The sequence below is a fragment of the Myxocyprinus asiaticus genome, chromosome 25, assembly GCF_019703515.2.
Source record: "Myxocyprinus asiaticus isolate MX2 ecotype Aquarium Trade chromosome 25, UBuf_Myxa_2, whole genome shotgun sequence".
Lineage (NCBI taxonomy): Eukaryota > Metazoa > Chordata > Actinopteri > Cypriniformes > Catostomidae > Myxocyprinus > Myxocyprinus asiaticus.
The window spans coordinates 5,214,340-5,237,188 of NC_059368.1; the positions used below are offsets into that span (position 1 = coordinate 5,214,340).

Consider the following 22,849-nt stretch of genomic DNA (forward strand, 5'->3'; position numbering starts at 1 on the left):
AGCCTGTATTTCTCCTGAGGTTATCTGTGGGTTTTTCTTTGTATCCCGAACAATTCTTCTGGCAGTAGTGGCTGAAATCTTTCTTGGTCTACCTGACCTTGGCTTGGTATCAAGAGATCATCGAATTTTCCACTTCTTTATAAGTGATTGAACAGTACTGACTGGCATTTTCAAGGCTTTGGATATCTTTTTATATCCTTTTCCATCTTTATAAAGTTCCATTACCTTGTTACGCAGGTCTTTTGACAGTTCTTTTCTGCTCCCCATGGCTCAGTATCTAGCCTGCTCAGTGCATCCACGTGAGAGCTAACAAACTCATTGAATATTTATACACAGACACTAATTGCAATTTAAAAAGCCACAGGTGTGGGAAATTAACCTTTAATTGCAATTTAAACCTGTGTGTGTCACCTTGTGTGTCTGTAACAAAGTCAAACATTCAAGGGTATGTAAACTTTTGATCAGGGCCATTTGGGTGATTTCTGTTATCATTATGATATAAAAAGGAGTCAAACAACTATGTGATAATAAATGGCTTCATATGATCACTATCCTTAAATAAAAGACAGTTTTGTTGCATGATCAGTCATATTTTCAAATTCAATGCCAAAATTTCACAATTTCTGCCAGGGTATGCAAACTTTTGAGCACAACTGTATATATACTTCCTTATTGTTGAGCCCTGATTTATTTACAGCAATTTGTTTCGTAATTTATATTAAAGTATATTTATTTGTCTAAAAGTGCTATTGTATTGTGTGATTATGAAACTAACATTATCACCAAGCACTCCGTATCACTCCTCACTGCATAGTTAATCAATCATACACAGAAATAATCAAAACCATTTATATTTCACACATCAAAACACTTTTCTGAAAGTCAAACTCTGTCTAAACTGATTCAGGATAGATATCAGCCATCAGAATATAATCCTAAAATACCATCAGCTCTAAAAAATAATGTACGATGTAAACTGAGTGTAAAGGAAATTATTGACTTTTCAACATGCTTTCATCATATCATAATGACTTATGTTACATGTTACAGTTCAGAGTAAAGATACAGAGGTTTATTAGCCCTTTTTACAGACACATAAGAATTTCAACAACACAATTTCTTTTTTATACGAGATCTCAAAACATCATCATCGGCTACTGTACTGATCCTACGTTTACTGTGCTATCTAAATAAGGACATACATCAGACAGTTTTATTAAAGTATTCAGAATATACATATTATTTTTGCAATTATAAATTGTAAAGAAAACGATTCATATATATATATATATATATATATATATATATATATATATATATATATTAGTGTAAATCGTTTTTGGGTTTTTTTACAATTGAGGATCCACACTAATATACACACTCTGATCTCCTTCATACTATTTATTATATGAAAGTTTCACTCACCTCCAGTAAAGCTCCGTTCAATTGATAATGTTTTCATAACGCCCAAGGACAGACCGTCCACACGCCTCAACAGTTACAGAGTAACGCTCATCCATTCATTCTCTCCCTCTGTTACATTTCACTTCCATACATTCATATCTGTCTGTAAATGTTACATTCTAACATTCTTTTACATTTAACACTGACTATCATCGTTCTACTGGTGTGTGACGTCACGTTCTTCAAAAAACCTGCTGAGGAAAATTTGACAGACATCGTTCAGCCAATGAGGTGAACGAATGTAAATTCCGCTCGAGTCTCCCCCCACGTTAGACTGTTTTAAATGTCATTATACTGCATTAAATTGGGAATATTTTTTATTAACCGCCTTTTAAACGGAACTGAAAGAGAGCAGAGCAGTTATACGGGCCCTGATAGTTTGTTAAATTCAGCTGTTGCGGGTAGCGTTCTGAGTGACAGCTGTGAGGTGATCCTCCTGTCCAATCAGCGCGCTGCTCTCTTCTTTCTGAGTGACAGCTGTGAGGTGATCGTCTTGTCCAATCAACGCGCCTCCAATCAATATATAGGGCCTAGAATTAACCTTTTTGTTTGCTACATTTTATATTCATAAGTAAACTTTCTATTTTGTATGGATATGCTATAATACAGTATTTGTTGCAATAAATTTAATTTAAAAAATAATATATATATATATATATAAAAAAAATGCCACACAGACCCCATCACCGTTCTTATGCAAGCACATTAATGGAGATACTGCGAACAAGTGTATCCTAAAACATAGAAGAGAGACACTGTCTCACTGTCCCATTTGAGATTATTATTTTTTTATTATTATTATTTAAATAAGGTAATTACTATAAGTAATCATTAAATAATTAGATAATAAATATTTTTATTTTGCACTTTGACACTTGCACCTGTTTATATTTTTTATGTGTGTTTTAATGAGGTTTGCATTCCAGTATATTTTTTTTCTGAATAGTAGTATTATTTAAACTTCCAGTGTATGTTTAATAATAAAATTCTAGAAAATTGTTAAAAAATGAGTGTCAATTAATGAAGACTTTCAATCAGAAAATACAAAAAAATAGAGAGGATATATAGAAGTTAAAGAGGATTAGTTTTGAGCAATTCTTTAAGATTGTTTCAATATTTACAATCACATTTTAGAATTATTTTTATTAATTTTCTCGGTAAGTTTAATTAAAGAAAATAATAATAAAAAAAATAAAAATAAAAATAAAAATCAAGAAAGGCTTTTATTTTGTGTGCCTAATTTGTTTTCATCACCGGAAGTGTGTCCTTTATTAGTTGTAGTCTGTTTCCGCCGCGGTCTGTCGGTATTGTTGTTGAGGCGCTATGGTGTGTCAGCACGGCCCCGATCTTTTTCCGTGAGTTTCTGTCGTCTTCTGCGGGTTTCATGTTCCGCGCCGCCGAGATCAAGAGCTTCGGTAAAGCGGGAACCGGCTGGTATGTGTCTTAATACGGGAGTTGATTTGTGAAGCTGTCGGTTTGCTCTGTGTTTGATGTCTGTGTTTCTGATCAGATCACTGTGACAATAAAGTACCATGGTATTATCATATAGTAGTTTTTGACACGGGACGACGATATTCATTGAAATAATTTTACTGTCACCCATGAAGTATCATGTAAACATTGTGGTATTTGAATAGGACAATCTGCACAACCACAGGGTGGTTTTGTAAAGGGACAGTAGTGGAGACCTGCCATCGTCACTCGCTCGACCGGTCACCGCCACAGGCAGCTCTTGCTGGACCAGCCCGTTTGGCACCAACAATCATGCCACGCTCCAAATTACTGAGATCACATTTTTTCTCCATTCAGATGGTTAATGTGAACATTAACTGAAGCTCCTGACCCGTATCTGCATGATTCTATGCACTGCACTGCTGCCACATGATTGGCTGATTAGATAATCACATGGTGCCAGATGGGCAGGTTTGAGTATTTCTGTAACTGCTGATCTCCTGGGATTTTCACGCACAACAGTCTCTAGAATTTACTCAGAATGGTGCCAAAAACAAAAAACATCCAGTGAGCGGCAGTTCTGTGGATAGAAAAGCCTTGTTGATGAGAGAGGTCAACAGAGAATGGCCAGACTGGTTTGAACTGACAAAGTCTATGGTAACTCAGATAACCACTCTGTACAACTGTGGTGAGAAGAATATCATCTCAGAATGCTATTCTGAGATGTGGGTTGGTGCTGTTTTGGTGGTACGGGGGGGACCTACACAATATTAGGCAGGTGGTTTTAATGTTGTGGCTGATCGGTGTGTTTGAAAATGGCAATTTTTGTCATATATTGAAATATATGTTGCATATAATGTATGTATTTATGTGACCTTTTTTATATCAGTAAAAAACATGAACATTTATTTTCAGCAGAAGTGTTCAGTTTATATTGTTATTTTCAGATTCGTAGCCTACTGTATTAAGCATTTCAAATTTTAATCACATTTTACTACACAACAAATGGGGATTTTAAGTGAATGTTAGGGTTTCTGTGTATAAACACAGGTTTTGTGTCTCATTCGCAGCATACAGGGTAAAGATTAAATGCTAGCTGTGATGAAGCCTATGTGTGCTGTCTGCGGCCCCGCGAAAGTTTAGACAAGGATTTTGATAGTGAACGCAAAACGTGGAGGAGATGATGCGGAGACACTTACTGTTACTATGGAGATGATACAATGGCAGCTGTGCATTTGGATATGTTGCGACTGCTTCAGGCTTTTCAAGCATTTGTTTTGCCGCTGTCAAACATGAAGGAAAGCGATGGGATTCCCTCAGATTTAAGTTTTTTTGTTGGAAATTTGCGGAAATTATTAAAGATTGCAAGCTACCGCAAATAATGCTGATATTGGTTGCATTTGCAAGAATCCTGGAGGGACTGTTTATTTCTCTCCTGTATGGCAGGGAATGAAATGTAACAGTGTTTCCTGAACCAAAAATAACAAACATACAGGGTTGGGAGGGTTACTTTTGAAATGTATTCCGTTACAGAATACATGCTGTAAAATATAATTTGTAACGTATTCTGTTAGATTACTCAAGGTCAGTAACGTATTCTAAATACTTTGGATTACTTCTTCAGCACTGGTAGATTTTTTCACTTGTTTTGACTATAAAAACTCTGCCAGTACAGTAAGACAAAATACACATGTTAAAAATACATTCTCTGAAAAACCTAAATATCTTATGCAGTGTTGTTTCTAAAACAAGATCAATCAAATTGATCTTGTTTTAAGGATTTTTATTTATTTTTACAGGAAAACAATACAACAATTATTATCAAGAATATGATTTTTGCCCTAATATAAAAGGTCTTACTAGAAAAAAGAAGTGATGATTTAACGTGAATTTTCTTGATAAAAAATATGATCGTGTCTGGTAACGTGCATGTAAAATGGCTAGAAATAGCATTTTATCTTAGCATAAAGCTGACAGTTTACACAAGGTTTATTTCCATTTCTTCTGCTCCAAACTTACTTCAAACTTACTTCTCTGTCTGCTCGTATGAATGTAACACATCATAAGAAAGTGTTTCACCGCTGTTCAAATGCACTTTGGATCACATCATTTATATGTAGAAATGTTTTCCATCTGAAAGGACTAAATATTAAATGAAACAAATGACAATAAAATGCAAAGTAATCTCTTCAGTAATCAAAATACTTTTTACATCCTGTTACATGTATTGTTACTCCCCAACCCTGCAAACATATGACATATCTTACAAGACCAGCACTTGGCACAGATGACATACATGACCAGTAGACCAATGTATTAGTACAAATAACAATAGAACTCTTCACAGAAAAACAATAAATACAATCAATAAATACAGAACATTTACAGTTAGGGGTAAATTGCAGTGAGCTAGACATATATATCCCACAAAGTGGTACCCACATCTTACTCTTAGTAGTACTGTTGTGCAAGTTGCACATCTGCAAATATTGCAGTGTTGCATGCTTAACATTGTGAGGTTGCAGAAAGTTCTCTTTTGCAAAAGACAGGCAGAATACGTATGGATTGTAGAGGCAAGTGAAGTGCATATAAAGAAGTGCAAATATATGTATTAAGTAGTAGTGTATAGACACTATACACATGCACATTTGGAAATATTATGAAATTGTGTGTATATATATATATATATATATATATATATATATATATATATATATATATATATATATATATATTGTTTGTGTGTGTGTATATATATATATATATTGATAGATAGATAGATAGATAGATGGATCCATCCAAATGTTTGTTTATATATATTATTTATACACTGATCAGCCACAGCATTAAAACCACCTGCCTAATATTATGTATGTCCCCCTCGTGCCACCAAAACAGCGCCAACCCGCGTCTCAGAATAGCATTCAGAGATGATATTCTTCTCACCACAGTTGTACAGAGTGGTTATCTGAGTTACCATAGACTTTGTCAGATCAAACCAGTCTGGCCATTCTCTGTTGATCCCTCTCATCAACAAGGTGTTTCCATCCGCAGAACTGCCGCTCACTGGATGTTTTTTGTTTTTGGCACCATTTGGAGTAAATTCTAGAGACTGTTGTGCGTGAAAATCCCAGGAGATCAGCAGTTACAGAAATACTCACACCAGCCCATCTGGCACCATTAATCCTGCCACTCTCCAAATCACATAGATAAAAAAAATTCCCCATTGTGATGGTTAATGTGAACATTTTGGCTGCACGAGGGGGACCTAGACAATATTAGGCAGGTGGTTTTAATGTTGTGCCTGATCAGTGTATTTATATATATTAGTGCTGTTGAAGTTAACACATTAATAACGCATTAACGCAAAATTAATTTAATGCCACAAATTTTTTAAATGCCGTTAACGTGTAATATGACGCTTTTAATAACCTGTTGTTCATGAGAAGTGATTCAGTTTGTGCAAACGGCGCTAATGTCACATGCATTGACCGTCGGGAAACAGATGGTGGGAGACATTATGCTGATACCTGCGCCAAGCATTTTATCAATGTAGCACAGCAGTAGAATATGCCCGCAAAGCACAGATAGAGCTCGGAACTTTGTAACATGATAGCAGCGGCAAGACAGCTGCCATTTGAACACCTGCCTTGCACTTCAAGGCGCGGTACGAAAGTTGCGCGGTGTGGTGCGAGCGCGAAGTGAAAGTGTGAGCATGAGGCGATCCTCTGTGTTCCACAACTGCTACCGGGTCCTTGAATAACGTATATCGTGCCAGTAAAGGCAGCCGGTGGAGTGTCTGGTGCCCCCCTAGGGAGTTGGTGCCCTACGCAGACTGCGAAATATGCGTATAGGGAGCGGCGGTACTGATTACCGGCTAACGGAAACCCTGTTGCTGTCTCCAAGGTTCTGCCACAGTGTCTCTGTTTGATAGTGCACAAGCCAATGCAGAAGTTGGAGACATTGCTGTAACCCTGCAGGTAGTCTCAAGATGATATCTGACAAAACCGCATATGAACGCACACAATTTAAAGTGAATGGTGAATGAGGCTGTCGTAACTTTTTTGTGTGTGTTTTATTGAAGAAAGTCATACAGTTTTAGCTGACAAGAGTAAACTGACATAATTTTCATTTTTGGGTGTATAACCCTTTAATCTTTGGCCTCTCATTCTTCATCTAATTCTCCTTCAACTTCTTCTAATGTTCCTTTGAATCAGGCACTTTCGGCGGACGATGGACGAGCTGGTCCATGATCTGGTGTCGGCTTTGGAGGAGAGTTCCGAACAGGCCCGCGGAGGTTTCGGTGATGGTGGAGATCACGCCCTGGCTGTCGGTTGCCTGCTGAAACGACAGGCGCGCAAGCGGCGTGGCCGGAAACGGCGGTCCGATAACCCTCACCCGCCATGGGACACCTGCCATCTGAGCGAAGGGTCCGAATCCAGCCTGGAGGAGCAGAAAGACTACCGTACCTCTACGGCAGCAGGGGGCGCTCACACCCGCGACAACAACAGTGACTCTGACGAGCAGCTGGGCGCGAAACGGCGTACGCCACTTGCCGTTGACTCTGGCAGGGGGAAGAGACCGCTTTGGCTGGACGATGTGAGCGGAGCAGACGTTGGAACGCGAAGTTTACGGAGACGTCGGAAAATCAAGCGCATGGCTGTTGACCCGCCACTAGATGTCGCCACCATGCTGGCGCCTCCCAGACCGTCCGGAGCAGGTGGCAGCAGGGAGGCGGAGTTTCTGGAGGAGAAAGTAGGCGAGGCAAGCAAAAGCAGCGTGAAGAAAAGGAAGTATACGGCACAGAGGCTTGCACAGGATGCGGCGGATGAAGGCGTGGTGGTTGAGAGCGAGGAGACGGGACATGCGGCCAAAGACAAGATGGACTTTGAGGAGCAGAAGGGCTCAGATGAGGAGATGAGTGACAGGTGGTAATTGATCTTTTCTTCTGTGTAGTCCCTACTCCTCTACCTTTTACTCTGTCCATCAAATCAAGATCACTCAAGAGATTTTCATGACATATTTTAGATCTGTCCTGCGATCAGTATGAACTGTGATATCAGGACTAAAGCTCTTTACAGTTTTAATGTCATAGCACAGCTTCTAGAAACAAGCAGATAATACTGGAATGTATGAATAATTCTTGATAATTCATCCACTGAAAATGTGTTGCTGCACGCATACATCTTCTCTGTAGTTGAATCTCACAAAACTTGTCAAGAACATACATGGGTCACCCCAAAATCAAAATAAATTATTATACAGTATTTTGCATAAATGACATTTTTGCATTGTGCAAATTAGGCATCGACATGTACTTTAAATTCTAATGATACTATTTGTTGTACTGCTTTTAATTATTGCTTATTTTAAAGGAAAATATTAGTTTGAAAATGTGCCTAACTGTCATGAAAATAATCACAGTTCAAAAAATCTTTATGGTCCTTAAATCGCCATAAATTTGTAGGACAATATATAAAAATATAAATAATTTATAATTATTTTATTAATTATTAATAATTTTTATGCAAAATGTTATTAAAGTATAATTAGAATAACAAAATATATTTATAATTTATTTTATAATTGTATTATAATTTTTCTGTCTTTAAATGCAATTAATAATGATGCTTTAAGATAATTGTAACTTTTTTAAACAATTTAATGTGTGTTTCTTTTGTTTTGGGGGTGAAAAAAACATTCTCCCCTTATATTTCACACATGGCTTAAAACAAATGTAATGTTTCTGTGTTTGTGTTTATGATGACAGTGAGACGAGCAGTGTAAGTAACAGCAGTGATGGGGGTTTGTACACTAACGACGAGGGAAGACAAGGTATGTGTGTAATAATGTCAAGTCAAAGTGTATTTATATAGCACATTTAAAAACAACTGCAGTTAAGGCAAAGTTATAACAAAAGAAAAGAGTAATGAGATGAAATATAAGAACATAAAAAAATAAAAAAAACATTATTGTATATTATGTATTTCATAATGATGTACTTTATATCTGTAGAATGAAAGGAAAGCCCTGAATGTTTCCAGCATGGTCGTAGTGTTGCACGTTGTTTATTTTTTTTAGGTGATGACGAGCAGAGCGATTGGTTCCATGAGTGCGAGCCGGGTGGGGCTTGTGGAGTCGCAGGCGTGGTGCCATGGTGGGAGAGAGATTCTAACGAGCTTGACCTCAATGACCCCGTATTCAGCAGCATATTGACTGGAGCATTCCCTTTAATGACACAGGGAGCTCAAAGAGGTTAGTGCTCACACACAGTATTTATAAAGTCATAATAATGCAACCGTGTTCTGTGCTGTAGTTCACATTTCTGTCCAGCAGAGGACAGTGCTGCGCAACTCAAATTAAAGAGCTGACATCAGAGAGACAAGCAAACCATATAAAACACCTGCGATTATATAATCATAATAAACATGCAGTGAAAGACAGAACCTGGGGTGCAGTAGCCTTCCATACTAACCAAAGTAAACTAAACTAAACTATGTACAGATGTCTTTTTTCTTTCATCTTTGGGCATGATCTTTTCCCATGGGTGGATTTTTATATAAAAAAAAAATATATATATATATATATTTGTTATATGAAAGGTCTCATGAAAACTGACTTGGAAACTTTTTACCAGGCCTTTATTTATTTTTGGTACTTCAAAAATGCCTTTTATGTATAGCTTGTGTTTTAGCCTTGTCCCAGACCCAGACTCTCAATATTAAACAATAAAAATACATAATAAAATTCTGTAAGAATGATTTTTCTATCTTTCAAAAATTCTGAATGTCCCACAGTTGTGGTGTCATTTCCACTACAACAAACAATTTTGCCCCTAATCAAGTTTTAAAAAAAGTTTATTTGTTTACAATGTCAACTAGAGCCTGCCTCAGATGAAATATGAGACAAGTGATATTTGAAGAAAACAAAGAACAAAGGTAAATATCAGTTGTGAGTAGAATATTTTTGAGGGTAATTTCTAATCAAGCTGTAATTTTGCCAAATTGTGCTAAAAGTGAGAAAATATTATTTCATTGTGTTTATTTAGGGTTCATAAAGTGTTAGCTTTGAAATTAGCCTCAGCAAGACAAAGGAATTCTTAAAAATATAATTTCCATCACCGTCATTCCCACCACAGAATTCTGTTAAACACAATAAAGAATCTGAGATGCGCAGTTATCATTAGGCCATGGCTGTAATTTAAAGTTTTTTTTTTTTTTTTTTTTTTTTTTAAGTCTGTCGGCAGCCACATATGTCACTTAAAGGAATAGTTCACCCAAAAATGAAAATTCTCTCATCATTTACTCACCCTTATGCCATCCCAGATATGTATGACTTTCTTTCATGTGCTGAACACAAATGAATGATTTTTAGAAGAATTTCTTTGCTCTTTTGGTTCATACAATGCAAGTGAATGGTGACCAGAACTTGGAAGTCCAAAAATCACACATGTCAGCATAAAAGTAATCCATAAGACTCCAGTGGTTAAATCTATACCTTCAGAAGCTGTATTATAGGTGTGGGTGAGAAACAGATCACTTTCACATTATTCTTGTGATTATGGTTATTCACCTTCTTCATGCATATCGCCCCCCTACTGAGCAGGGAGAAGAATTTCAAGCAAAAAAGGACTTAAATATTGATCTGTTTCTCACCCACACCTATCATATCACTTATGAAAATATGGATTAAAACAATGGAGTCATATGGATTACTCTTATGATGCCTTTATGTGCTTTTTTGGAGTGTCAAAATGTTGGCACCCATTCACTTGCGTTGTGAGGACCTACAGAGCTGAAATATGCTTCTAAAAATCATAATTTGTGTTCTGCTTAAGAAAGAAAGTCATACACATCTGGGATGGCATGAGGGTGAGTAAATGATGAGAATTTTTATTTTTGGGTGAACTATCCCTTTAACACTCTCTCTCTCTCTCTTTCTCTCTCTCTCTCTCTCTCTCTCTCTGTCTTTCAGGTTTTCAAGCACGGCTCGTGCGGCAGGCCTGTCTTCAGCAGTCACAGGTATGTGCGTGGGTTTGAAATATGAACCCACTGTCATATTTAAGGGAATATTTCACCCGGGGGGCTTGGGTAGCTCAGTGAGTATTGATGCTGAATACCACCCCTGGAGTCGCAAGTTCGAATCTAGGGTGTGCTGAGTGACTCCAGCCAGGTCTCCTAAGCAACCAAATTGGCCCAGTTGCTAGAGAGGGTAGAGTCACATGGGGTAACCTCCTCATGGTCGCGATTAATGGTTCTTGCTCTCAGTGGGGCGTGTGGTAAGATGTGCGTGGATCACGGAGAGTAGCATGAGCCTCCACATGCTGTGAGTCTCCGTGGTGTCATGCACAGCGAGCCACGAGATAAGATGCGCTGATTGACTGTCTCAGAAGCAGAGGCAACTGAGACTTGTTCTCCGCCACCCGGGTTGAGGTGAGTGACAGCGCCACCACGAGGACCTAGTGAGTAGTGAGACTTGGGCATGCCAAATTGGGGAGAAAACGGGATAAAATCTTTTTTCTTTTTTTTTAAAGGGATAGTTCACCCAAAAATGAAAATTCTCTCATCATTTACTCCATTTACATGCCATCCCAGATGTGTTTGACGTTCTTCTGCAGAACAAAGTATTTTAGAAGAATATTTCAGCTCTGTAGATCCATACAATGCATGTGAATGGTGACCAAAACTTTGAAGCTCCAAAAAGCACATAAAGGAAGCATAAAAGTAATCCATACGACTCCAGTGGTTCAATCCATATCTTCAAAAGTGATCTAATTGGTTTTGGGTGAGAACAGACCAAAATGTAATCCCTTTTTCACTGTACATCTTGCTATTGCTGTCTCTACGCATAATCACTATTTCAAGCTTGATTACACTTCCTAGTGATTGACACATGCACCGATCGCAAAAAGTTGCTGTAGGAAGTGTAATCAAGCTTGAAATCATGATCGCCAAGGAAAAAGCTGATGTCAAGATTTATAGTGATACAGAATTCATAATTAAATCTGTTCTCACCCAAAACCAATTGGATTGCTTCAGGAGACATGGATTAAACCACAGGAGTTGTATGGATTACTTTTATGCTGCCTTTATGTGCTTTTTGGAGCTTCAAAGTTTTGGTCACCACTCACTTGCATTGGACCTACAGAGCTGAGTTATTCTTCTAAAAATCTTCGTTTGTGTTCTGGTGAAGAAAGAAAGTAATACACATCTGGGATGGCATGAGGGTGAGTAAATGATGAGAGATTTTCATTTTTGATTGAACTATACCTTTAATACTTTAGTGGGGTTTGCAAAGGCAAATATCACTATCATTATTGTTCTTATTTAGGGTTAAGGATTTAAACAAAGCCCTTAACCCTAAGTTTTAAACTTGCGTATTAAACCCCACCATTTGTGCAACAAACATAAATGTAATCTTACATTTTGTTGCTTTTTTATTTGAGGTGTGCTATTACTTTTATAAGCAATCGGATTTACAGTTTTCACTCCGCAGACGATAAAACAGGCAATAAAAGTCCCACAGACTTGCATTGAAGGAGGGACCTGAGCAATATCTAGTGACTAGAGAATTGGGAGTGGGCTGTTTTGACTTGGACCAATAAGTAATCACTACGTTGTAACCTCATAGCAACACCCTGACAGCCTCTCAGAATGAGCTATGCACTGGCAAGCGCCAACCACGTTTTTCTTCAGAAAATGTAAAAATATCATGTATAGATGACATTTTTTCTGTCTCAACACAGGGAGGATCTCAGGGAATTCTTCCGGATAGATTACCCAGATTATCTCAGGATCCTCATGAGTAAGTGCTCTTTTGCTCACACATGTTTGACAGCTTGACATCAGACTTGATTTAAGAGTTTATTTGCTTCGTTGTTGTCCTCTACAGCTCGTGGTTCAGCTCTGGGGCGAGAAGAGAACAGGTAAGATCTCAAGTAGACATGTGCTCTCTCAATTAGTTGTTGAACGTTATGGGTTTTTCAATGGCCAGTACTGATATCTAAAGATAATTGCTGTCACTATAATGTTGATTAGTTAATATAATTTAGGATTAGAAATTAGATGTGCACAATTGCTGAAATCCTTTTTTTTTTACACAGTATTTAAATTTTTAAAAATTCACAAAACAAATATTAAAAAATAGAAAATGTGCATTATCCACTGAGAAGTATTTTACACGTGTTTGACATGTTTGTGTGTGTTCAGTTGCTTTGGGATTCCCGTAGCGACAGAATCCACAGGAAAAGCTGCTCTTTAAAGACTGCCAGCAGGTAATGTGTGTGTATGTGTAGTTAATTGACCCTTTGCAAAGCTCCGCCCTGCTTAGTTACGGTTGCTCACTCTCTCACAAGCTCTGCAGAACTCCTTATTAGAATGAATGGGAGTTTGCCGCGAAGAACGCGTTTTTGGCAAAATATTTTCATAAACAGAATGGATAATATTTTTACTTGGGCTGGTATGAAGAGTGACATTGTAATGCATATTTATCTGAAATTATTTTTATTAAACAAATTGTTAAATCACACTGTATTTGATTAAAACTGTGCAGACTGAATCAGAATCAAGGCAAACGATTATTACAGTCATTTGAAAAGAGAAAAACTTCATTTAATAGGGATTACACATTAAATAACATTAGCTTAAGTGAACAAAGCTGGTTATAACATCTCATAACACACTCATTTTGATGCTGTGACTGTTCTGTCGCTTTTACTATGACTTGAATCAATACATAAATTAACGTTCAGTTATTAGCTTTAATTTACCTTGGAGCACATGTAGTTATATGTTTATTGAGAATGAGGGCTGACACAGTTTAGTCCATAAAATGCTCTTCTCCAGATTTATTTAAAGATTTATTTATTATTTTTTTAAAGAAAGAAAACACTGCGTGTATCCTCTCTGAGTAACTCGTGTCACTATTACAAATGACCCGGCAACAACATGATTTTTGATTATTTTGATAAAATCCCGCTGAAAACTTCTCAAACACACATTACTCCCATAGGCTGTCATTGGAAAATAGCAAACGCGTGTCAGAGTAATGGTGGCAGGGCAACAGTTGCTAAGACAGGATTGGTCAGAAGCGCTTTTAAGGCGGGGCTTAGTGAAGGGTCAATTTGGGATGTGCAAAACTACATATGTTCTAAACTGACTAGTCATTGTCAGAATGACTAGTTGACATAGGGTCTTAAGGAAGCCCTGTATAGTCAGGCTGGTTTCAGGTTCACCTCCCAGAATGAACACGTTCGTACAAGTTAAGCTCAATTGACAGCATTTGTGGCATAATATTGATTACCACAAAAATAAATTTTGACTTGCCCCTGCTTTTCTTTAAAAAAAAAAAAAGCAAAAGTTGCGGTTCTAGTGAGGCAATTACAATGGAAGTGAATGGGGCCAATCCATAAAGGTTAAAATACTCAAAAGTATAGCCACAAGTCATAAACAGTATGCGTGTTAATATGATTTTAGTGATAAAATCAGTTACTAACCTTTATTGTCTGAAGTTATAGTTAATTTCACATCTTCGTTGCCATGACGACATTATGCCTTAAACATTAAAAAGACCATAACTTAAATTTAAACATCTTTTCAGCTCAAATAATACGTGAGTTTTAACAGAAGAATTCAAGTAAGCGCTTTTACACAATTAAAAGCTTCACATTTCTGCTTTTAAACCCTCCAAAAATTGGCCCCATTCACCTCCATTGTAAGTGTCTCTCTGTAACCTCGATTTTTGCTTCTTTTTAAAGCAAAGGAGGGACGAGTCGAACCTAATTTATGTTTTATCAACATTATGCCACAAATGCTGTTGATTGAGCTTAACTTGTATTGAACCTGGAACATTCCTTTTAAGAGGCGTTTACATGCATGAAATGTGATCTGGATAGGTGTTTGTAAGATTCACCCTGATATATTTGTGTGTGCGCTTATAGACAGACGAGTGGTCACCTTGGCTCTTTATGTACTGGAGATATAAAGAGGCGACGAAAAGCAGCACCTGTAGCAGCCCCTTCAGCCTCCGGTAACACACACACACACACACTCCTTCACCCCATTATCATCATAGCAATGTAAACAATTGTGAGATCATAATGTTTGAATATAGGGACTCCAGTCTCACATGCTGAATAAAAGTAAATCGTGCCATTTTAAAAAAAATCTCAAATGATTCACAGAAACAAGCATCGCTAGGATGATAGTGAGGCTTGTTGCTGTGGTAACGATAAACTCATTGGTGGTCATGTGACTGGATTGGCAGCTGCGAGGCAGATCAGTGCTGATCTTATTTCCTCATTTGAGCCCATCAATTCCTGCCCTGATCTGTGACGCCAAAGTTCACAGAGCTACGATTCCACATTTCTCAGAAAACTATTCGGAGTGTGTGAGGAGCCGGAAACATGAGAAGGAAGATGTGGAAGATGAGAGGAAATCACAGTCTGATTCATTTATGAGACTTCCACTGAAACTTTGTCCAGTTTGATTGTCTTGTCTTTTTAAATCATCTTTACTTAAACAAAAGAATGCTATTTTAGGTAACATATATAATCTTTTTCCTACGTCCCGTGATGCTTAGTGAGAAATATGGGTGTTACTTCCGTTGTCAAGTTAACACAGCTGTTGTTGCGGTGTACGTCCTTTCATTCTTTCGCTGTGGTGTTGGGATTTTGAGGAGAGCGTGTATGATTTCGTATGGACATACACTACCGGTCAAAAGTTTTGAAACACTTGACCGAAATGTTTCTCATGATCTTAAAAATCTTTTGATCTGAAGGCGTATGCTTAAATGTTTGAAATTAGTTTTGTAGACAAAATTATAATTGTGCCACCATATTAATTTATTTCATTATAAATCTAAAATTTAATTACAAAAAAAAAAGTTTTTGAAATTGATGACTTGAACCAAATAATAAAGAAAAGCAGCCAATAAGTGCCCAACATAGATGTGAACTCCTTCAATACTGTTTAAAAAGCATCCCAGGGTGATACCTCAAGAAGTTGGTTGAGAAAATGTCAAGAGTACATTTCTGCAAAATCTAGGTAAAGGGTGACTACTTTGAAGATGCTAAAATATAACACAGATTTGATTTTGTTTAGTTACAACATAATTCCCATAGTTACATTTATGTTATTCCATAGTTTTGAAGACTTTACTATTATTCTAAAATGAGTAAGTGTTTCAAAACTTTTGACCGGTAGTGTACATCTACCACTATATCAGTGTGTTACTGAACGATAAACTGCAAAAAAGTCATAAAGACAAAGAAAGCGCGAACAAAACAGGCATGCTGTTTCTCCCAGATGCAGTTGAGATTTAATCTAAGCACAAACGCATTATTTCGAGCAAAATTATTGGTTGTTTTAGTGGAGGTTAGTTCAGCTTCAGATGTGTGTGCTTGTCATCTTGTCACCCTGCATGTTCAAATCAGACAGACACGCTAAGGAAGAGCCGTGAAGTTCTCATCCTTGGGTATGTAATCGCTTTTTCAAGTTTTCGGATTGGACTGTTATTTCCTTTTAAATCCGCACGTAAGTTTAAACTTTTGTTTGGCAGGTGATTGACAGGTGAGAGGTGGTGCTTCGCTGCTCTCCGGGATGCCGTTTTAAACCTCAAATGTGATGTGTTTTTTGTGATTCAATGACAAAACATTTTGCACCCCGTTTACAACTATATTTAGCGCTGACCTTTGTGATCGGATCATCTGAAACGCGTCTTATTACCAGCTGTAAACAGGGTCTTAAAGTGACTGCAGCCAGAGCTAGGGAATGCTGTAGAATAACTTCCGGCGGAAATCCCACCCACATTCGTTTCCCCAGTAAGATCCCCATGAATAAGGTGGATATGTTTTATCAACATATCTCTCACAACAAAACCCTTTTGTGAATGTGTATCTTCAACTACACATTGTCATAAGCATCCAGTCAGTAAGTGAATCAGATGTAAATTCAGTAGCGGCTCATTTTTTCAGACTAAAATTTGACAACCCCTGCAGTAAAAAAAAATATCTCCGAGTCATTTGTTTGTAAATCTGACTACACAAATGTTTGGTTTTGGGTGCATAATGGACCGTTTTTACTCTTCCGTGTTTTGGAACACTGAATTAAACAACTGCAGTGTAAACTTCGATAGCGGTGAATGGGAGACCACGCCAAATATTAATTTTGCCAGTTTGCTCCAACATAAAAATAAAAAAACCCCGCCACTATTACGTTTCCACAACTTTTCAAATGAAGAAACAAATAGAGAGCGATGGATTCCGACAGTCAGAAGAGAAAAGATGGCAAATTTACTGTCACTCTCTCAGCAGCTGTATTAGAAACGTCATTGCATCTGTTAATTGTTGTAATTGAGTTTTTTTCATTAAAGTTTTACTTCTGAAGAAATTAATTGTAATTTTGAAACATACTGTATGTAAAACTCAAAAGTTACTGAGTGCACCTTTAAAACAACTTCTAGGGTAATATAATACAAAGTATTATGTTATAAATTTACACAAAATAATTATAGCGTAATGCTAGATTTACGCTGCTGAATAAGGCGGAAATGCATCATCATAGTCTGTGAAAAGGGTCCATAGAAACACATGTTGTCTATTTATTGTCTTTGTATTATTTTGTGGCACCCAGTCTTTTTATGGAACAGGGTTCACATGCATCCTGGAAAACCTGGAATTTTGCAATGCAGTTTTCCAGTCATGGAAAATTAGAAAAATACCTAAAGGTCCTGGAAAAAAAGATTTGTCCTGGGAAATATTTTAGTATAATAAAGTTTTACTGTGTTGCTAACAAGGTTTATTTTTTTGCACGTACAGAAGCATGGTAATGATCGGGATTTGGAATAGGAGTCAAATACACAAATTAATGTCATTTTGTCACTGCCGGCGGCTGTGCATTGTGAAACAACATCAACGATTAATTGTCATGAACGAATCCTTGTCACATACATTCTCTGTTCATCTGCTGTCATCTCTGCTTTGCTCTGACGCAATAGTTTAATTATTGATGTTGTACAAAAAAAACTTTTTTTTTCTTTTTTTTTTTATCCAAGTTTAGACAATGTTGATGGTTGAACTACTGATTGTTTTTTTTTTTTAAACAAATTCACACCCTGAGTTGATAGCATGGAGATTCTGCCTTTAAACCTCAGTATGAGAATTAATTTTCAAGAATTCAATGATCGTAGTTCATTCATACCGTGATTACCACATGTAGTATGCGGAAAACACAGACGGAATCAAGGAATCTAGACATAAAAATGGCATTAGTTATAAAATGCAGGATGTCATGGAATGACATATTTGGATAAAAATTAATGTTTGAATGCACAATCAAATTAAAATTTAGATATTTATATTGCGTGATAATTAAACTGCAAAAGTCTGTTATATATTATTCATAAATAAATATATAATCTGCAAGTGATGTACACTTCAAAATGAATGTGTGAAGCCGGCCACTCACACACTGAAAACACCTTATCGTGATCATCATACGTGCTTGTGTGTGTGTGTGTGTGTGTGTGTGTGTGTGTGTGTGTGTGTGTGAGAGAGAGAGAGAGAGATGACAAGAGTAGAGCACTGAAGTGTGCAGCACATTATTAAATTAAATGACAGCTTTACGGTGATTTAATAATCACACTGGGCCATGTAGCGAGCCCTTGTGTGGAGGTGAGAAACTACCGTCAAAAACACACAGAAACGGCAAAATGAAAGTTCGAATTAAGTTGTGCCTTGAAAAGAGTGGGAACCCTGTGGAAGCCGAGGGGTGCCAATTAAAAAAGAATGAAGGAATAAACAATCAATCTATTCATTCGAAAATAAAAACATAAATAAATAAACCAATTTATGAATGGACAAATAAGTAGAAACATTTAAATTTGTTTCTATAATTCATGTTTAAAAATGTTGTTAGATGTAACAAAGTTGTATATTAATGAATAATTTTTAAATGCAATTTTTAATTTGCATATCAAAAAAAGAATTTGACAGTTGCATTTCTTCATGCATGTACCAATGGCTTTTCTTTCTCATTTGTTATTTGAGTTAAAAAAATGCCTTTGGAAAGTTGACTTGTGGGAGCCACCAATGAACTTCCAACTCACTTAAGACACACCCCCTCTCCCACATTCCACTCGAAGTAGATGTAAGATCAGCCTGTCATTGGACGGCTCTTGTTTGCTCACGAGTTAAATAGATTATAATTAACAGATCATTTATTCATCTATTCTTTTTTTTTTTAATTAGCATCCCATGGCTTCCATATTTTTTTATGCCATCACATTCGATTCAAACGAAACCTAATTTGAAACCAAATCTACTTGGAAGAAAAGATACTCAACTTTTCATCCAAGCAGCTAAACTGATGTTGCCTAAAAGTGGCATCAAGAAACTGCATTTTTGTGACCTGCCAAAATAAAGCCTTGCTTTCATTTTGATGTGAAATGTGACCCGGATACTTCTACTTGACTTTTTGAGAGAGAAATTATTTAAATGTTGGTAAAAATGCCAAACTGATCTTCTTGAAAATAATGATAGAAATGTTTCTCAGTTTGCAAAAAACTATTTAACCATTTTCTGGCGTGCAAATTATTTGATCTCTTATGTAGTTCCACAAACGTTAAGCAACTAATAAAGGTTCATAGGTCTTGAGAGATAATACATTTAAACATAAATCTTGAATAGTTGAAATGATGGACATTTGGACATGTTATTTGTCAACTACCCTTGTGCACAGTTCAATGTATTTTTGTGTTTATAAATGCATTTCAGGCTTTGATGTCAAGGTTCAACTGAAGATCTAATGTGCTAAACTCTCTTTCAACTCTTCAAATCTATTACAAGAATCAGTTAGCTTAATCACTTAATGCGGATTATCCCTCTCTCTCTCTCTCTGTCTCTCTCAGGTGTGGTGGGTGAGAGCGCTTCTCCACTCCCGGAGTCAAATGTGGGGAACCGGATGCTGCAGAGTATGGGTTGGACCCCTGGGTCGGGTCTGGGCCCTGAAGGTAGAGGAATCACAGAGCCCATTCGAGCGTCTCAGAGGCCGAAGGGAGCCGGACTGGGGTTTAATTGAGCACCGTCTGAGAACTGGGAGAAAAACAAAAGACCAGGGGCCTGCGGGGCCTCTCTCACCGTTAACCTCGCTGTTAACGGCAGCCAGCCAGCAGAGTGCAGCACTGGGGTCAGAGAAACTGAGATGTAGAAAAGACATGATAGACAGAATGAATGAAAGAGAAGACCTGCACCGGCACAGACGAGGACTGACACTAGAGCTGCCTTACTGCCAAACACACTCATGCACACACACCGATTCATTTCAACACTGCTGTCAAAGCTAATGAGACATCTGAACCTGTTAGTTGCTTTAACTTTTGAGGAACTCCAAGAAAAATAACACAAAAATAAGAATGAAAACGTTTCAGTCATTATATTCAAGTAAATGTAGCTCTTTTTCTTTTTACCAATATAACAATTCATTATCTAAAAACAAAAAGTGGAGTAAAAATGTCCAGGTCATACTTAACCCCATATCAAAAGAAAAAAACACAGAAATTATATTGTACTTAAAAGAAAATTTAGCCTCTTTTTAGAACCATCAAGATTACGTGCATGGTAACAATACTGATAATTAAGCACATTTCCCCCCCCAGAATTCTTAATAATGAAAAACCCTTATGAATAATAAAACAAAATCTCATTACTGTAAGGACAATATCTTTATCATTTCTGTAATACACAATCACACAATTATATAGTTGTTTTATTACAATGAGCATAAATTCATTTCAGTGCATCTAATGCTACCATGATGTATTCTTACAGTTGCACTTTACAATTAAATATACAGTATATTTATTTTTTCACATTACAGTAATGGGAATTTGTGCTTATTTGTCATAAAAATAATCAGTGGAGGCAATTTTTATTAAATAAAATGCAAGGCTTCATTTTCTTTATAAAAATATATTGATTTATAATTTCTTACTTTTTTAAAAATGTATTATGAAATTATGACCAGGACGTTCTCGACCGGTTTCGTGGATACAATTTATTCATACATTATGACAAACAAAAGCCAAACTTCAGTGCTCCGAGGATACCAGCAGAAATTAGCAGATTGTTTTTATAAGTTACATTTGTTTTTGTTTTTTTGTTGTTTTTTTTAATTATTTTTAGAACATATTTTTTGAATATTAATTTTCACTTCAGAAAGCCTTGTAATTGTGTTAATTTAGCACATTAGATCAGTCCAAATCACCTTGTGTCTCCTGTATTTTAATTTTTTATCAAGAAAATGAATTTGTTAGCTTTATTTTTATTTTTTTTATTAAGTTTATGGTTTTAGGTCCTGTTTTTCTGAATGTTTGTGCAGAAAATTTGCACTAATAATGAAATGGTTTCGATAGCTCCGCCGGCCACATGCGCTCTTATGAAAGAAGGTTTGCATGTATTTAATGCTGAAATTATGCATTTTGAGAGCAACTATTGATTGATCTTGTGTCAGAACACGTGCATGTTTAAGGTATAGTTCACCAAAAAATATAAAATAATTTACTCTCCATCATACTGGTTTGGAACAACATGAGGGGGAGTAAATGATGACTTCTTTTTTTATTTTATTTTTTTATTTTGGGTGAACTCTCTCATGAGGTTTTTGGGGTCAATTCCGTTTTAATTCCTGCATGTTAAGCTGGTTTTCACCTCGTAATTTGAAATTCAGTGAAATGCATGTATTTCTTGGCAGAGTTTGAGTAATGAATAGGATCAATGTAATGAATTGGCTTAATTAAAAGGGAATTAACTGTTCAGGGTGATAATAACACTGACGATTGTCTGTTCTGGTTGTCACAGATGATTTGTAAAGGTGTAGATCACGGCATTGTTTGGTAAAAACTTCAATGCCTCTCCCCAACCATCCTAGATAATCTAACTGGTATTTTAACTGGTGGGGTGAGACAGAAGGTGTCGTTAGAGCACTTCCTATCTGGCATATGGTTTGTGTAGGGCTGCAATTTAAAGGGATGGTTCACTCAGAAATACAAAATAAATTGTCATTGTTTATTCACCTTCATGTTGTTCCAAACTTGTATAACTTTCTGTCTCGGAACGAAAAAAGAGATGTTAGGCAGAATGTTATGGACTGGCATCCTCAGTCACCATTCATTTTCATTGCATCTTTTTTCCCATACAATAAAAGTGACTACGGCACACATTCTGCCTAACATCTCCTTTTGTGTTCCAGAGAAGAAGGAAAAAAAGTCATAAATGTTTAGAACAACATGAGGGTGAGTAAAGTATGACAGAATTTTCATTTTTTGGGTGTATGAACCTTTTAACATGTTGTATTTTATACTCTTTTGCACTCTTTACTCTTTTAATGTCAGAAATGCACAGGTATCAAGCCAGTGATGACACAAATTAGGATTTTAGCATGTCAGGTTGTCTGTTCATGATCTGTACAACGCTCCAACCATGAACATGCCATTTTTATTAACTTCAGACTTTTTGTCATTTTTGCCAATTGCTTTCTTGGAGTATTTTAAGAACATGAATGTGGTCTCTTTGCGAATGTTATGAAGTGACATACTGTTCATATACTGTCGATCAGTATTAAAGCATTCTCTGCTCAAAATTGGATTATTGTATTTTTCCCATATCCAGCCAACTGTATACACGCCACAGTCATGCATCTCACACTAACTGGTTTCAAGGAAGTGTAATAAATTCAGCGAGCCAACTGTTAGCAATCCTATTAATTTCAATGGCAGTTGCGTATGCAGCCCTACATAAAAACTGCTTGTATCAGACCAGGAAAAATATTCATGTGTTTTACACTTTAAGAACTCTCGCTGGTCAACATGATCAAACTTGAAGTCATCAAGTTGCAAACCGATTGTTCCGGTACCCCGACATTGACCCCATTCTGCCGAG

General features: G+C 36.7%; 1 protein-coding gene across 2 annotated transcripts; it reads left to right on the forward strand.

Annotated features, from left to right (window-relative positions):
* The first annotated feature begins 2,754 nt into the window (after nt 1-2,754).
* On the forward strand, nt 2,755-22,578 carry LOC127415660 (G patch domain-containing protein 2-like). Of its 2 annotated transcripts, none has more exons than XM_051654463.1 (10): nt 2,755-2,898; nt 7,134-7,844; nt 8,687-8,751; nt 8,998-9,171; nt 10,891-10,937; nt 12,662-12,720; nt 12,808-12,841; nt 13,125-13,189; nt 14,855-14,943; nt 19,822-22,577. In XM_051654463.1, exons 1-10 carry the CDS (start codon nt 2,849-2,851, stop codon nt 19,989-19,991), a joined length of 1,464 nt encoding a protein of 487 aa, XP_051510423.1. In that variant the 5' UTR covers nt 2,755-2,848; the 3' UTR covers nt 19,992-22,577. The 2 variants fall into 2 exon arrangements, with proteins under 2 accessions (XP_051510423.1, XP_051510424.1); XM_051654464.1 differs by lacking the exon at nt 2,755-2,898 and adding an exon at nt 6,772-6,896 and having other exon boundaries at nt 19,822-22,578.
* Nucleotides 22,579-22,849: the final 271 nt, after the last annotated feature.

Coding starts and splice junctions, on each gene's coding strand:
- LOC127415660 (XM_051654463.1), top strand. CDS start 2,849: ATGTTCCGCGCCGCCGAGATCAAGAGCTTCGGTAAAGCGGGAACCGGC. Junction 8,752..8,997: donor TAACGACGAGGGAAGACAAG/GTATGTGTGTAA, acceptor TATTTTTTTTAG/GTGATGACGAGCAGAGCGAT. Junction 9,172..10,890: donor GACACAGGGAGCTCAAAGAG/GTTAGTGCTCAC, acceptor TCTGTCTTTCAG/GTTTTCAAGCACGGCTCGTG.